Below are 14,752 nucleotides of genomic sequence, written 5' to 3'. Positions count from 1 at the left end.
TTTAGAAATGAGGTCTATTGGCACAAACGTTTCCACATTATGTGCGTACCGAAAGTATAATATAATTCCAGAATATTAGGTTTTTCCTGTAATTGTAAAATTATTGGCACGTGTATGTCAAAAATTGGTCATTACCCTAAATTCTGTACCCTGTTCTTTGTGTCGTATCACAGCATTCGTGTGATATGTGCTGCATCGGACACGACGTCGTTTCTTGTCTGATGCAGCAAAAATGACACCCATGCCGATACGGCACACGATCAGGTGATATTGGGTAATAATATCTAAGCAACAGTGACATATCTGAAGAACAGATACACGGCAATGTTCCTGATTCCAGGCACTGAAGTATATGCATGCTCTTCGTGCAGCCCATGATCAGCATTATTTATCGCAGAGTATATCACTTTAAGAATTAAAAGACAAAGCATACCCTTTAGTAATTTATTCGTAATCGACAACGTCCATTGATTACCAAATATATTATTATCAGTCAATGAGTGAACTAATGAATGAACGTAACTAATACGAGTAACTATCAGTTATTTAGTACAGTTAACTAATTAATAGGTTGACTTATTAATTATACATTGATATTTACAACAGTGACCTTTGCGATTCTTAACAGAAGCTGAATTCAAACACCTATTATGGAAAAATTCCTCTTTGTAATAGATGCAGAAAATAATTTATTGAATATTATAAACTGAGTGTATAATTAGAATAATTTACCTGTATTACTCAACAGGTATAGATCCTCTGTCGGATCTCTTTTACACCCTTCAAGAAGATCTGACAGACGATGACACACGTCACATGATCAACCTCTTGACATCCAAACAAATTTGTCTACGTGATGCAAATAAACTCAAGACGCCTTTTGATGTCTTTAACGATCTACGGCAGAAGGTCTATATATCAGAAAATGACCTGGAACTTCTTAAGAATGTATTCCTTCGAATGCGAAAAGCAATACTGGTGCGCCGTATTGATGAATTTATGCAGAGGGAGAGACATTGTTAGGTAGTTTATTTCGAGAGAAATTACCTTATTTTCATAACTGCCTTTAGTTATGCTGTAAAAGTATTAACCTAGCTATTTCAATATAGCAACTGGTGTAACAAGACACACTTATGTAAACATCAGTAAAATGAGAAAATAAATACATCAGTCAGCAGTGTTGATTAATTCAAGATAGACCAATCAAGTACTCTATTGATAGACCAATCAAGTACGGTGTGTATTATCTGTGACTTTAAAAGCATTGTAAGTGACTTTAAAATTGTAAACATTGTAAATTGTAACATTGTAAAGTGACTTTAAAAGCATTGTAACATGATGTGTTTAATTATCAGAAGCAAATGGCCTGTATGACAGAACATATTAAAAATAAAGGAAAGCTTACTAGATAATTTTGAAGTTTTTAATGTGTTCCGGAATCATAAATCCTGTGGATGTTTTCTTTTATTCGACTGGGCTGTAAGTTTGCATTATGTTTTAAGTGGGTAAAGCAAAGAAAATTGATAATGAGAGGATATAACACTTAACATAATATACAAGTACTTAATTTTTGTTAGGAATTCTTAATTGACAGTAAGAAATTGAATTGTCAATGTATCGAGTAGTTGTCGATCTATGTAGACTGTAAAAGTTACTACTAGTATTATAATAGAGATCATGGGTATAAATGTTAGTATTATTTTTACTGTTTGTACACTGCGGAGCAAAATTGACAATAAACAGTCAGATGTATCTTGAAGCTGTTTTAACTATCCCTGTTGATGAACATCTATTTATTTTAACTTCATTAGTAAGAATTTATGACGTTCAGAATAGGATACTGTGCGTCAAAGCAGTACAGTAAAGAGCGCTTGTAATTTCGCTGAATTTGAACATGGATTAGATGAAAGAGAATGTTACACGCAGCATCAGGCAATAAGCAATACAATATGTCACAGATGTTATAGATTTTGCAGAGGATATTGCATTTCATTTAATGATTTCCCCTTTTACAATGATAGATATTGGTAATATGAATTTGTCCATGCGAGTGTAATGATGGATTATTTTTATGATATTCACATCTGCATTTTACTTAACAATAACTTTTTTGAAATGATTATGTTATATTATAACCATTTGTACCTGTGGTTACTAATACTCCCAATTGCATCGCTTATATTGTACACTTCATTTAAATATATAACCCAATTTTCATTGCTTAAGACTTGTTATCAGGTTTGTGAAGTAAGCTTCTGTTAAAGATAATTACAGAAATTATCTGCTAACATTGTATTGCATCTCTCTTTCAGTGAACCTTCCTAAAACTATTTGTAGATGTATTCACAGGCAGGAAGAACATAAACTCGAGACTCTAAATTTGGCTGTTTGTCAAAATAATTGACATCAGTACCGTGTTTCTCCTATTTATTCAGGACGAATAGACCTTGAGCAAAGTAATTAAAATTTTAACTCAATTTTTGTTACAACGTGATTATACTGAAAGTATTTTGACTCTCAGCAGCAAAATAAAAGTGGTCAATGAGAAAGAGAGTAAGTCGTCGACGAAATAAAGGTGCTCAAAATGATTAACAAAACGAAACTAAAAGAATTAAAAAACAAAATAAATTATTAAGGTTTCCATATTAAGTTTCAATAATAATTGTTGATACTGCATGATTGCAGAGTAAAATGATTGACAGTCAAAATGCATTAACTGCAAAGACTGAAGTTTAGTTGCAAGTTTTCCTGATTCAATCAAACGCTGTGCCGCAGAGTAGTCGTGTTTTTTAAATGTTTCCTTTAACTTTAACAAATCATGTGAACCTTGTTTTCAAGAATTTTCTGAATATGATTAAGAGCACAAATTATACCTGATGAACTATTATTTGCGTACTGAATTACTGGTCAAGCATGATCTATTTCGATTGGAAAATGCACGGTTTGAAATTTCTTGGGTTTTTTCTCAATGTTTGATCCGATAAACAGCGTAATATTGGGGAAGAGAAATATGTGTACGGAATATTATTATCTTGGTGTGTTTCAAATTTGGTTCTTATTTTACAGGCAGTGTTTAAAATATCATATCGAAATTACATGTTAATGCTTTACAATTATGTATGAACCGCACGAACTCAGTTAGTTGAAGTTCGATTTTCCATCGAAGCTAAACAACCACAAACTTCTGGATAATACTGTTCAATAGTGTTCTTTCCAAATACCTAAGAATCGATTAATGGTGAGTAGTTTTACGTTCCCTTTGTAGCAGAGAAAGGAAAGTTTAGTTTTTGTTAATCCGTAGTTACGTAAAAGATGTGCCGTGTGACAGTAGTCATACGCGACAAGTCTATTAAAGTTTGCAATTGCAGTTTATTGATGTATAAAGTTATTTGCATCAATGGTTCGCAAAACATGTCTTCCACATATTTTCTGCAATAGATAGACTTCATGTAAATTGAATAACCTAATTTAAGATCGTATTCAGGAAGTACACTAGCAAATATTAATATTTAATAAACATATTCCCAATTAAAAAATCATTAGAGTATAATATAAATAGAGATGCAAAACGGTTACTTTACTCGTGACATCGAGAGACTTTCTTGTAGGTTATAGTCAGTTACATACAGCTTTTATATTCAGTCATTTTCATATCGTATAAGTGCATGTTTAACAAGATGATTTCAGAAATACGCGCTTTTTGAATACAATGACTTGTATCTGATATTATTCTATGATGGAGATCATTAAATTAGAAATCGATAACAAATGTGTGTTCTTTTATATCTTTATGTGTTCGATTCAAATTACTTTGCTGGAAATATATATATATATATATATATATATATATATATATATATTATATATATACACACACACACTTGTTTAGTTCAAGATCAGCTGGAGTAGAGTGCTCAATACTAGAGTAGAGCTAAATACACAACTGAGTTGATCAGGATAATCTAAAATATTACATTTGTCGATAACAAATGTATGTTCTTTTATATCTAAATACAGAGCTAAATACACAACTGTGTGTTCAACAAACAGGTGCCAACAAAAACAAAACAAAAGAAATCGTTTCCCGCCTAAAGTTTCAGTCGATCACAGCCACCCGATGAGTGTAGGCGGCTCTGCAGCCTATACGAAACAAATTTGTAGTGGAAATGTAATATTTTAGATTATCCTGATCAACTCAGTTGTGTGTGTATATATATATATATATATATATATATATATATATATATATATATATATATATATATATATATATATATATATATATATATATATTTTTTTTTTTTTTAACAGTATCGCAGGGCAGGATATCCCAAGTTATTGTTCAACTGATTAATAAATGAAAACACATTTAAAAGGAGCACTCTGACACTCGGAGGTGTATTTCTTGCGAACGACGTTTTCACAGTTTTTATCGAAAGCGGTATATTTTTTTGAAGGTTTCAAACACATTCATAAAACAAATGTCACTGTTGTCTTGAAATTTAAATGTATACTGATAGATGTACATTTCATTATTCTCTTCAGATGTAACTGAAGAAGCTTTAGCGATGGAGAGAAGCGTCGAGCGCAAGAAATACATATATATATATATATATATATATATATATATATATATATATATATATATATATATATATATATATATATAATATATATAATATATATATATATACAAGAAAGGCACACGAACATGCAGCTTGAAAAGCAAAGGGTTAATCAGTTCTTTACCCTGAAGGCTATTCGGGGATTTTTAGTCCCCGCGGACGAAGTCCGGCGGGGACTTATAGATTGGGTCCCGTCTGTGCGTCCGTCCGTCCGTCCGTCCGTCCGTCCGTCATCAACAGTTTCTCAGACACTGCTGAACCAATTTCGTTCAAACTCGGCACAAAGGCATAGCACTATGACCTACAGATGCACGTCGATTTATTTTGTGATACGATCCAATATGGCCGCGAGGCGGCCATTTTGTTGCGATTTTTCATGTCTTTGGACCATAACTCAAACATCCTTGAACAGATTCTGTTCAAACTTGGCACAAAGGCATAACACTATGGCTTTTATATCCATGTCAAATTATATCACGATACGATCCAATATGGGCGCGAGGCGGCCATTTTGTTGCGATTTTTCATGTCTTTGGACCATAACTCAGACATCCTTGAACATATTCTGTTCAACCTTGGCACAAAGGCATAACACTATGGCCTACATGTGCATGTCAAATTATTTTGCGATACGATCCAACATGGCCGCGAGGCGGCCATTTTGTTTGCGATTTTTTCATGTCTTTGAACCATAACTCAAATATCCTTGAACCGATTCTGTTCAAACTTTGCACAAAGGCATAACACTATGGCCTACATATGCTTGTCAAATTATATTGCGATACGATCCAATATGGGCGTGAGGCGGCCATTTTGTTGGGATCTTTCATGTTTTTGGATCATAACTCAGACATCCTTGAACAGATTCTGTGAAAACTTGGCACAAAGGCATAACACTATGGCCTTCATGTGCATGTAAAATTATTTTGCGATACGATCCAATATGGGCGTGAGGCAGCCATTTTGTTGCGATTTTTCATGTCTTTGGACCATAACTCAGACATCCTTGAACCGATTCTGTTCAAATTTGGCACAAAAGCAAAACATTATGCCCTTCATATGAACGCCACTTTATTTCATGATATGATCCAATATGGCCGACAGGCGTCCATTTTTTTGCGATTTTCTCATGTCTCTGAACCATAACTCAAACATCCTTGAACTGATTTTGTTCAAACTTGGCACAAAGGCAAAGCACTATGGCATACATATGCATGTATCAATTAACCTTGCGATAGGATCCAATATGGCTGCAGAACTGCCATTTTGTTGGAATTTTGCATGTCTTTGAAGCATAATTCAAAGGTCATTAAACCCATTTTGTCCAAACTTGGCACAAAGATCAAGCACTATGGCACACATACATGTATACATGTCAATTTACTTCGTGACATGTTCCAATATGGCTGCCAGATTGTCATTTTTGGATTTTTTCATGTCTTTGAGGCTTAATCATATGCAAATATTCCTTATCCAATGTTGTTGAGACTTGGTACAAAGATAAAGTACTATGGCATACTTATTTAGGTCTACTAATTTTGTGCTACGATCCATATGGTCAATAGACAGCCATTTGATTTCAATTTTATAAACATAGGTCTCTGTCCTTCAATGGACTGATTTTGTTTAAACGTGATATGGCTGCATTCTTGTGCACATTAATTTGTTTCATTATATGATCCAAAATGGCTGATTACAACAACATACCCGATCCCATACTATTTCGAAAATTCCACCAAACCATGTGTATAGTATGTGCTGTCATGACACTAGAGGCAGTAAGGGCATCGTTATGTGTGATGTAATCAAAAGTTGCTTTAGTGGTCAACACCGGCAGAGATTAGTCTTTTATTGAACGTTCCTCAGATTACTTTATTATGCAAGTCACAGGCCTGATGCACCTGTTGCATCAATGTCATTCCACAGCTACCTAGACGCCAAAGATTATAACAAAATGGACAGCGGGGACTGTGTCATCAACGATGACTCGTAAAATCAATGTAATCATATTTCCTGGCTCCCAAGTAGCGTTGATCAGACACAACATCCACTTGTACAGTATTTGTACATGAGGAATGAACTGCTTTAATATACGTATGGTGCGCGCTATCCGCAAAAATTCTGAGAGAATAGTGCCATTGAAAATATATGTATATTACTAGATACATTTGTCATGCGTATAATGAAGAAGGGCAAGCCGTATCTCTTGTCAAAAAGTTTAATAACAAACGTCCAAAATGGCATCATCAATGATAATATCGATCTGAAGAAGTAGCAGGTGTTCCGTTGTGTCCACATTTAAAAAGAAAGACTACAGATAATCATCAAAGTCAGATCTACCAAACTCTGCTCCGTCGTGAAAACAACACATGACTTCTTATATATGAACCTGAAACAACCACGAAACTTGTCGGCTTCTTGTAACTGTCCATGAACAAGTTTACAACACACTCGCGTCTATATTGATACAGGTTTGCCCAAAACGGCGCACTTTCTATATCTATCGCGATACCTCTTGTTTCAACAATTTGTTGCCGACCTGAAATAATAGTCCACATGAATGCTGTACGAAACATGTTTATACTGATGAAGGTTTTCTTGTCACTGCAGTACTTTTAACTGTGTATTGATTAATATTCATTTAGCGTATTTGTCAAAATGGCCACCTTTTTAGTCCGTCTTCGTATACTGTAAGCAACTCATGTGGAGTGCAGAAAGCCCGTTTACTTTGCAGTGTTTCTTTTGCCCGTGTTATAGTTCCGGTTTTTACTGTAAGCGACCCCTCATTTGTCAAATATACGCGTAACCAATCAGCATTCGTTAAATGAAAATGTATTTCGCCCCACTATACGGAATGTGAGAACAAATTGATCCGACAATGCAGTTTCGTTCCTGACCCATTGCTTCAAACACGTGGTAAAATAATTTGCTGCGTGTTGGACGGCTGTGGTGTTGACTTAATCAATTAATCCGCTGATACGGACAGCGGATTAGCAAGTTTACTATAATGTAATTTACTATAATGTAATTTTTCTCCAACTAGAGAAGGGGGTGGACTTGACTAGTGTTTTTTACACTATTTTCCAGCCTCCTATTCGCTTTGTCATTATATTTTCTGTTGTATTTTGTTTTCTAACAATTTAGTGTAAAGTGAATAAAGTATGAATGAATGAATGAATGAATGAATGAATGAATGAATGAATGAATGAATGAATGAATGAAAGTTTGCAATGTTTGCGGAGCAATTACAGTGATGTATACACAGATTTGAGAGGAGATATGGACTTCTAGTAATAAAGAAAGCAGTCAGACGGTTTGGAGTTGAACTCTTTATTTGAAATATCACAGTCAAAATTAATAAAATCAAAGTAAACCGTTTCACAAAAAACCCATTCCTCCCCTCCCCTACCCCTGGGAGCTGACTTCTGTGCCCTGTGGCGTACGAGAGACGTGAAAAAATTATCCCACCCTCTGCACAAATCAAAAGCGTTATTTGACAATAAAGGTTTCTTTACTGATGCGAGCGAAATGTGTCCAATGCCCAATGTGCATTACATGAACGGGAACCATCGAGTGATCGATGGCAGAGCTGTGATGATTGTAGATAATGTACGTCCTGGATGTCAAGTTTGTAGTCTGCATTAAACCATAGACTCTCGAGAAAAAAACGAGAGTCTATGGTCATATGAGAAACAATCTCACAGCCAAAGGACCTGGGATAAGATTTCTCACATCCATTGGGGACATCTGGTCTCACATTCGCATGCGGCTCGTGTGAGACAAAATGTCTCCGACTCGAGTGAGAAATCTTATCTCAGGTCCTTGGACTGTGAGATTCTATCTTTCTTTGGCCACAAACAAATCATCAGTTGTTTCTCATCTCAAAACTCTTAACAAAGTGATGTTGTGGCGCAGTTTTTTATGACTTAATCCAGAACTGAAGACTGATCAACTATTTCAGCGGACTTATACCTCCGGGTATAATTTGGCACACTGGCGACATGACTGAAAACAAGCTCAGTTCAGAAGCGATATATCAACGATACACAGTAAAAAAACTTAGCAGAGACAGTCATGTCAGATTAACGGGAGTGATATGGAACAGTGCACTGTTATCTTCAGTACCGTCCGCATTTATCCGTGATAATAATATTCAACATCCTAGTCAATAGCCGTTATATTATATATAAGTGTTGGAAAATAGTCTGCGGTGATAATGGTGACACAGTCATAGTGCAAATTGAATGACTTAGTTGCACATGCGATGTGAATAATTACAAGAACCAAATTACGCACTATGAAGCACGTATATTGTCCAACCAGCAAATTTATTAGTTTATTCATGAATAATGAATGAATCACATGTGTCCAACTGTATTAGTCTTCGGGTTTGCATGTGACTCTGCATTGTTCGTGATAACAAGAGTTACGTAACTTCTGTAAGACGTAAAGCCTTATCGAGAAAGAAAGTTTTTGAGAAACTCTCGTCTAAAACTCACCAAATTGGCAGTAAAAATTCGTTTTAGTACGAGTACTTGGGGGTTAACGGGAAATGGCGGCCAGTTTTGGGGTCTCAGTCATGTAAATGTAAAAGTCCGAGGAGCGGAGCGCGACTGAGACCAAAGGTGGTCGCTATTTCCCGTTAACCTCATAAGATTAGTACTCATACCATAACTACCATTTAGTGAGGCAGTTTTAAATTGTGATAAAAACTAAGTTATGATCCTATTATTGAGCCACATACTTTTCTAATTTGCTTTTACACGAAGAAGTTTTCAGAATGCTTTCACATTCATGAGAGTTTTCCATACTATGATTTTAAATGTTATAGTTCTTGACAGTACTGAGCCTCAGCAGTCGGTTCAAAACTTTTATAAGTCATTAATATTAGTTCTCCATAAATTTTCAGCCTCAGGGTTTCAAGTCAAGTAGACTATTTCATAAAGATAAATTAATGGTTGTAGATTGGCAATTTTACCTCTATGACATGCCTTTGTCCAAGACCATCAAAATGTGTTTTCACACTCTACGTCCATTTTACACCTAAGTTATCATTCCAGCGAAAACCCCATACGTTTAACAGAATACTCATCTGTCATGTTGATTTTAATGTCATAGCAAGTTTCTGTTTTGGAATGGGTTCCCTTCTGAACTCAATGTATTTCATAGATGAAGAGATCAAACAGACAACAGCAAAGTAAAATATTTTCCAGACTTCTGGTTTTTATGTATTCCTTCGTCTTGTCCAGACCTATTTGACAAAGAACATACCGAAATAGCCAATAAACAAAACACAATAACATCTTAACGAGAGTAAATTTTTGCGGCAGATATTACGTCGAACAAAAGTGTGTCATGAATTTTACTAGTGGTCGGCATATTGTTTTGAGTGTTCCTTTTATTGCCAGAGAACTTAACTCTTCGTGCATTTGTATTTTCAGTGGACAGGTGCTGTTCTAAAGCTAAACAGCAAAGCAAGGAATCAATACAATAGATGTATTCTCCTGGCTAAGGACAGCTCCTGTGACTTATCAACTAGAATAAATGGAAATAACGAAAAGATCAGAGAACCCTACTTTTATAGTTACTTATGACTGAATGATATTATATAGAGAACACGTCATTTTGAATTTATTTTCTCTTAGTATGCAAAATTAATGACGAATTACATCGATATCTTGTGTTACAGTAACTTTCAGTTCGTTCTGTGTATTAATCGTTTTCACACTTCTTACACTGAAGTTGAGCTTCGCAATCATGGTAGGTATTGACGTCACTGAGTACGCACTCGTTGATTGAAGAGTTGTAAAATGTGCCAATCGCACAGGCCACCGGGAGAATAATGACACACTACGCATGTCATTTATTTTTTTATTTTAATTACATAGCTATGAGAGAGAGAGAGTTTTGAAGATGTGCCTGTTGATGAAATATTGGTGTACTGGAATTCGCAACTTATGGTTCTTGTTATTGTTGTGTCTCTTTCAACTAACAGTTCCACTAATACATAAGCTAAGCGATAGTGACAAATACTCGTCTGTTACATGTAAAAAGGAAAGGACTGCGTCATTTTCTTCGAAGAATCCAAGGGAAGTGCGAGACACCATTATATAACGGGAAATGGCATGTTCCTCTGCTGAGAATGAGCCTTAAAAAGGGAAGTTATAGGGATAATTACGCTGTCACTATAGGAAATGTCTCAAATATGGATTTTAAAACCATTTATAATGGAAAGTGTGTTCTTGAGCTTGCTTTTCTACCTTTTGCCTTCGTAAGTTGTAAGAAATGATCATACCTGCTGCATCAAAATGATGTGATAACATGGCCTGTTATCATGATTATGCAGGTCTGCACTAGTTTTCCTGCGCGTCCAGCAGAAGCTAATACGGTCACATGGTTGGGTAATCATAAAGTTTCGTACGCCAAGAAAGTTTGAAATAATTTCGCAATCAACGGCGTGGCCTATGCAGTTTACTGCTTTGATGTTCATGTTGTCGGTGACGGAATAATTTACATAAGCGGCCACGTCGAATTCAAGAATTTAATACTCTGGACATTTCGTGAAAAGGGGGCGTGGATGTTACAAGAAAAAAAAAGAGAACTAAAACTGTGACAAAAATTATATAATGTTCTCGTTGTGATATCTTACTTTAAATGATTTACTATGTTAAACATGTTATCTTATAACAACAGGCTGGAGCTCAAGGACAACAAAACATAATTTAAAATAACACTGTTCTTGTTTTTTTTGCTTTTTGTCTTGTTTTGTTTCTAATTTTTTGCTTTGTAGACTGTTATTCTTATGGGGGCTGTAACTGGTTAAAGCTCATTGCTCCTACTACGAATATAACAACATAAAAACAAAGAGGTGCTTATACCATTCTCTTTCTATCGCCACCCCTGTCCTCGTTTGTACTACATCGATATTTATGACTTCTTCAGGAATTGGAGTTAAAGCGGTCAGGACTGGCACTGTCTGAATAGCAGCAAAGACCGCGGATGAAACGATAATTTCCATGCCGGTGTTCAGTGTCATGTTAATTCGTCCCATAAGCTAATAGCCGCGCCGATATTCAGCCCTTGTTATTCAATGTAACCATCCGAATGATCAATGGCGTTGAAGCGCATGTTGATAGTAGTGCATACCCAAGGGGAAAAAATATATTTCTGTCATTTAATTTCGATTTAAGATTTGAGAGGACGGTTATAAATGATCTAAGATAGATAAGGCTCGTAAGATATTCCTAGTATTTACGGAAAACTGCAGTTGTGGGGACTTTAATGAAAACAAAATACAAGATGATATGGTCTTTGACTCAATATTTGACTTGCTGACCATATTTAGATCGAAGCACGTCGACGTGAACCAGCCAGAAATGCTAAATAAAGAATTATCAGGATTGGATGCATCTTTGATAATATGTGTAGGCTATCAATTTCAGTCAGAAATCTTGGCATTACTTTAAGTCAGGACGGTAGCATGTCTGACCATATCAATATGTTGTGCAGAAATGGTTTCTTCTCTTTGCATAGAATAAGTAAGATTCGTAAACTTCTTGACAGATCTACAACTGAAAAACTAGTCCATGCATTTGTGACTTCCACTTAGACTATTGTAACAGTCTTTTGTTTGGTATCCCTAGAGGACAACTTGCTCGACTACAGTCTTTACAGAATGCTGCGGCGAGGTTAGTTTCTCGTACGCGCAAATTCGATCATGTCACACCCGTTCGCAAAGATTTACATTGGTTACCTGTAGAGGCCCGCATCAGATTTAAAATTCTGTTGCTTACATTCAAAATTATCCATGGAAATGCACCTATTTATCTGAGAGATTTATTAGATTTATATGTACCTGCCAGAGACCTGCGATCGAGTGACAAATTATGTTTAACCCAGCCCCGTGGCAACTTTAACAAGACATATAGACAGAGAGCATTTTCAGTATGTTCATCCTTACTATGGAATGATTTGCCATTGAAATTAAGACCGCCAGAAGTGTAGATAGTTTTAAGCGCAGTTTGAAAACCTACCTTTTTACTCAGTTTTATTTGTAATTTTCTGTTTTAATTTTTTAATGTGGTTGTATTTTTAAATTATTTTATACAGCTATGTACAATGTGCTGAGACGTATGTGTAGTGCATTTTAAGCTTTTTAAATAATAATAATAATAATAATAATAATAATAATAATAATAATAATAATATTGTGGTTGCCGCTGTGGTGAAGTTAGTGAGAAATACAGTAACTGTCCTGCATCAGATTTGTCATGATAACAAGATTCCACGTCTTAAGTCTATCGAACCTTTTACTTTTGGCCCACGATTAGCACAAATACATATGGCCCTTTTGATGAGCCAAAAGCATTCGCTTTCGAAATTTCGTGGACGCCGAGTACAAGTTATATCCATCATAAATTCAAGATGCAGGGGCCCACATGGCTCAGAAATATTTACAAACTTGTTAAAAGTTCTGAGTGCATTTTGGACTGTATTGTACGCTTCAATATTTTGAACCCTGTCAAAATAAAACATAAATTTTAAAAGTCTGAAGCTGTGCATTTTATCATCTACAATCGGGAACATAGGGTTGAAAGGTAACTGCCGAGGACCGAGTATGACGTTCCGATTTGTGATTTTGGACTCTCATTATAGGGATGCCTACAGTTTTGGATAAACTTTATCTTTTTGAGTTGATAGAAATATTTTAGAGTGAAAAAGGGTGGAATTTTTCTGTGAAATAGCTCCTTGGTTTATATTGCATAATCGAAGTGAATATGTGAAGGAACTTTCAGATAGTTCCACAGAAATTGAAAGGGATCCTGATGATATGAGGTTATCCCTCGATACGTGTGATGCGGCCCACAACCGCACTTGCAGCAATACGACCCCACCAAGAGGTGATATCGAGGGATAACCTCTTTATCATATACCTATGCCCATGTTATTGAATGAATAAATCTCGTATATTAAAATATGATACGTTTCAATGTGGTTTTTCTTGATGGACTACATTTGTTTGCGTCATCTTGCTAAGGCGGATTGATATACTAGCGTCTGACGTAATCTATCAGCTGGCTCATTGACAATTATTTTACGGTTGAGCAGAGAAATGCTTGAACTCTGTCATCAAACATGTAGGATATCTACCAAATCGGTACGGTACATGCAAGTGTTGTGTTTGGTATTATTTTCCAGAACGCATTTACCATGAATACACGATATTTTTGTTGTGCTTTTGAATTTGCTGGTCCTCTGACATGTCCGATTTGCTTGTCGTCTGCGCGTCTGTGCTTATGCACGGACGGAACAGCTGGTCTGTCATCGATCTGTCAGTGCCCGTACGTACGCGTACGGTGATGATGCTCTGCTCTTTAATTTGTTCAAATTGGTAGCACTACTAGCAGGTTAATCCGATATCAACGCATGTGTTTTTATTTCCCTATGCTTCAAAACCATGCTACTTTTGGAGATCGGACATGATATCGTAGTCAAAGTCAAAATCATAGACGGGTACCATGGTTTGTTTTGATTAGGGCGCCACCATGTAAGTGGTATGCAAATCAACAGGCCGTATCAGGCTTTGTTATGTAAATCAACAGGTCGTATCAATTTTTCATATGCAAATATTCAATTGAATGAAAGAAAGACGCGCTGATCATTCCTTTCATATGCAAATTAACAAGGCGTATCACTTTATTGACATGCAAATCAACATGATAAATCATGTCACTGAACTCAGTACAGACACAATACAGGGCATAGGTATATGATAATTACCCTTATCAGATCGCATCGGAGATACGTAAGTCCTTGAAGGACTTGAAAAAACTTACGTAGGAACTTCGTAGATACTTTGTAAGAACTTTGTGGGAAATTCAGGGACACTTACGCCGGTGCTATGACAATTTGCTTAAGTTCCCATGACTTGAAACCACTACCGGGATAACCTTTCCGTTTAATCAAGTAATATTACTATTTCCCCACTTTCTCAGTCTTAAGTATTTTGTCGAATCGATAACCTGCATCAGGTCCGATTTCAGACTTTGTATTCATCTTCATAGAACGTGAACAAATAAGATTTCTTCATCTTGCAAGTCAAGCATATAAAAATTAATTAAAAGAAA

General features: G+C 35.7%; 1 protein-coding gene across 4 annotated transcripts in view; it reads left to right on the top strand.

The window, feature by feature from the left end:
• Positions 1-14,752, top strand: part of LOC139134730 (malignant fibrous histiocytoma-amplified sequence 1 homolog) — a 247,979-nt gene that overhangs the window by 84,074 nt on the left and 149,153 nt on the right. For 2 of the 4 annotated variants that reach the window (XM_070701718.1, XM_070701719.1), the window contains one exon: positions 749-3,763. The exons of 1 other annotated variant lie outside the window; for it this stretch is intronic. In XM_070701718.1, coding sequence (XP_070557819.1) covers positions 749-1,023 — 275 coding nt within the window. In that variant the 3' untranslated portion in view covers positions 1,024-3,763. Of the gene's footprint in view, positions 1-748; positions 3,767-14,752 lie in introns of those variants that run through there. One more of the 4 variants, XM_070701717.1, reaches the window with a different exon arrangement.

Source organism: Ptychodera flava, chromosome 6 (genome assembly GCF_041260155.1).
Source record: "Ptychodera flava strain L36383 chromosome 6, AS_Pfla_20210202, whole genome shotgun sequence".
Lineage (NCBI taxonomy): Eukaryota > Metazoa > Hemichordata > Enteropneusta > Ptychoderidae > Ptychodera > Ptychodera flava.
Note: the sequence above shows the minus strand (reverse complement) of the source record. Positions and strands in the feature narration are given on the sequence as shown.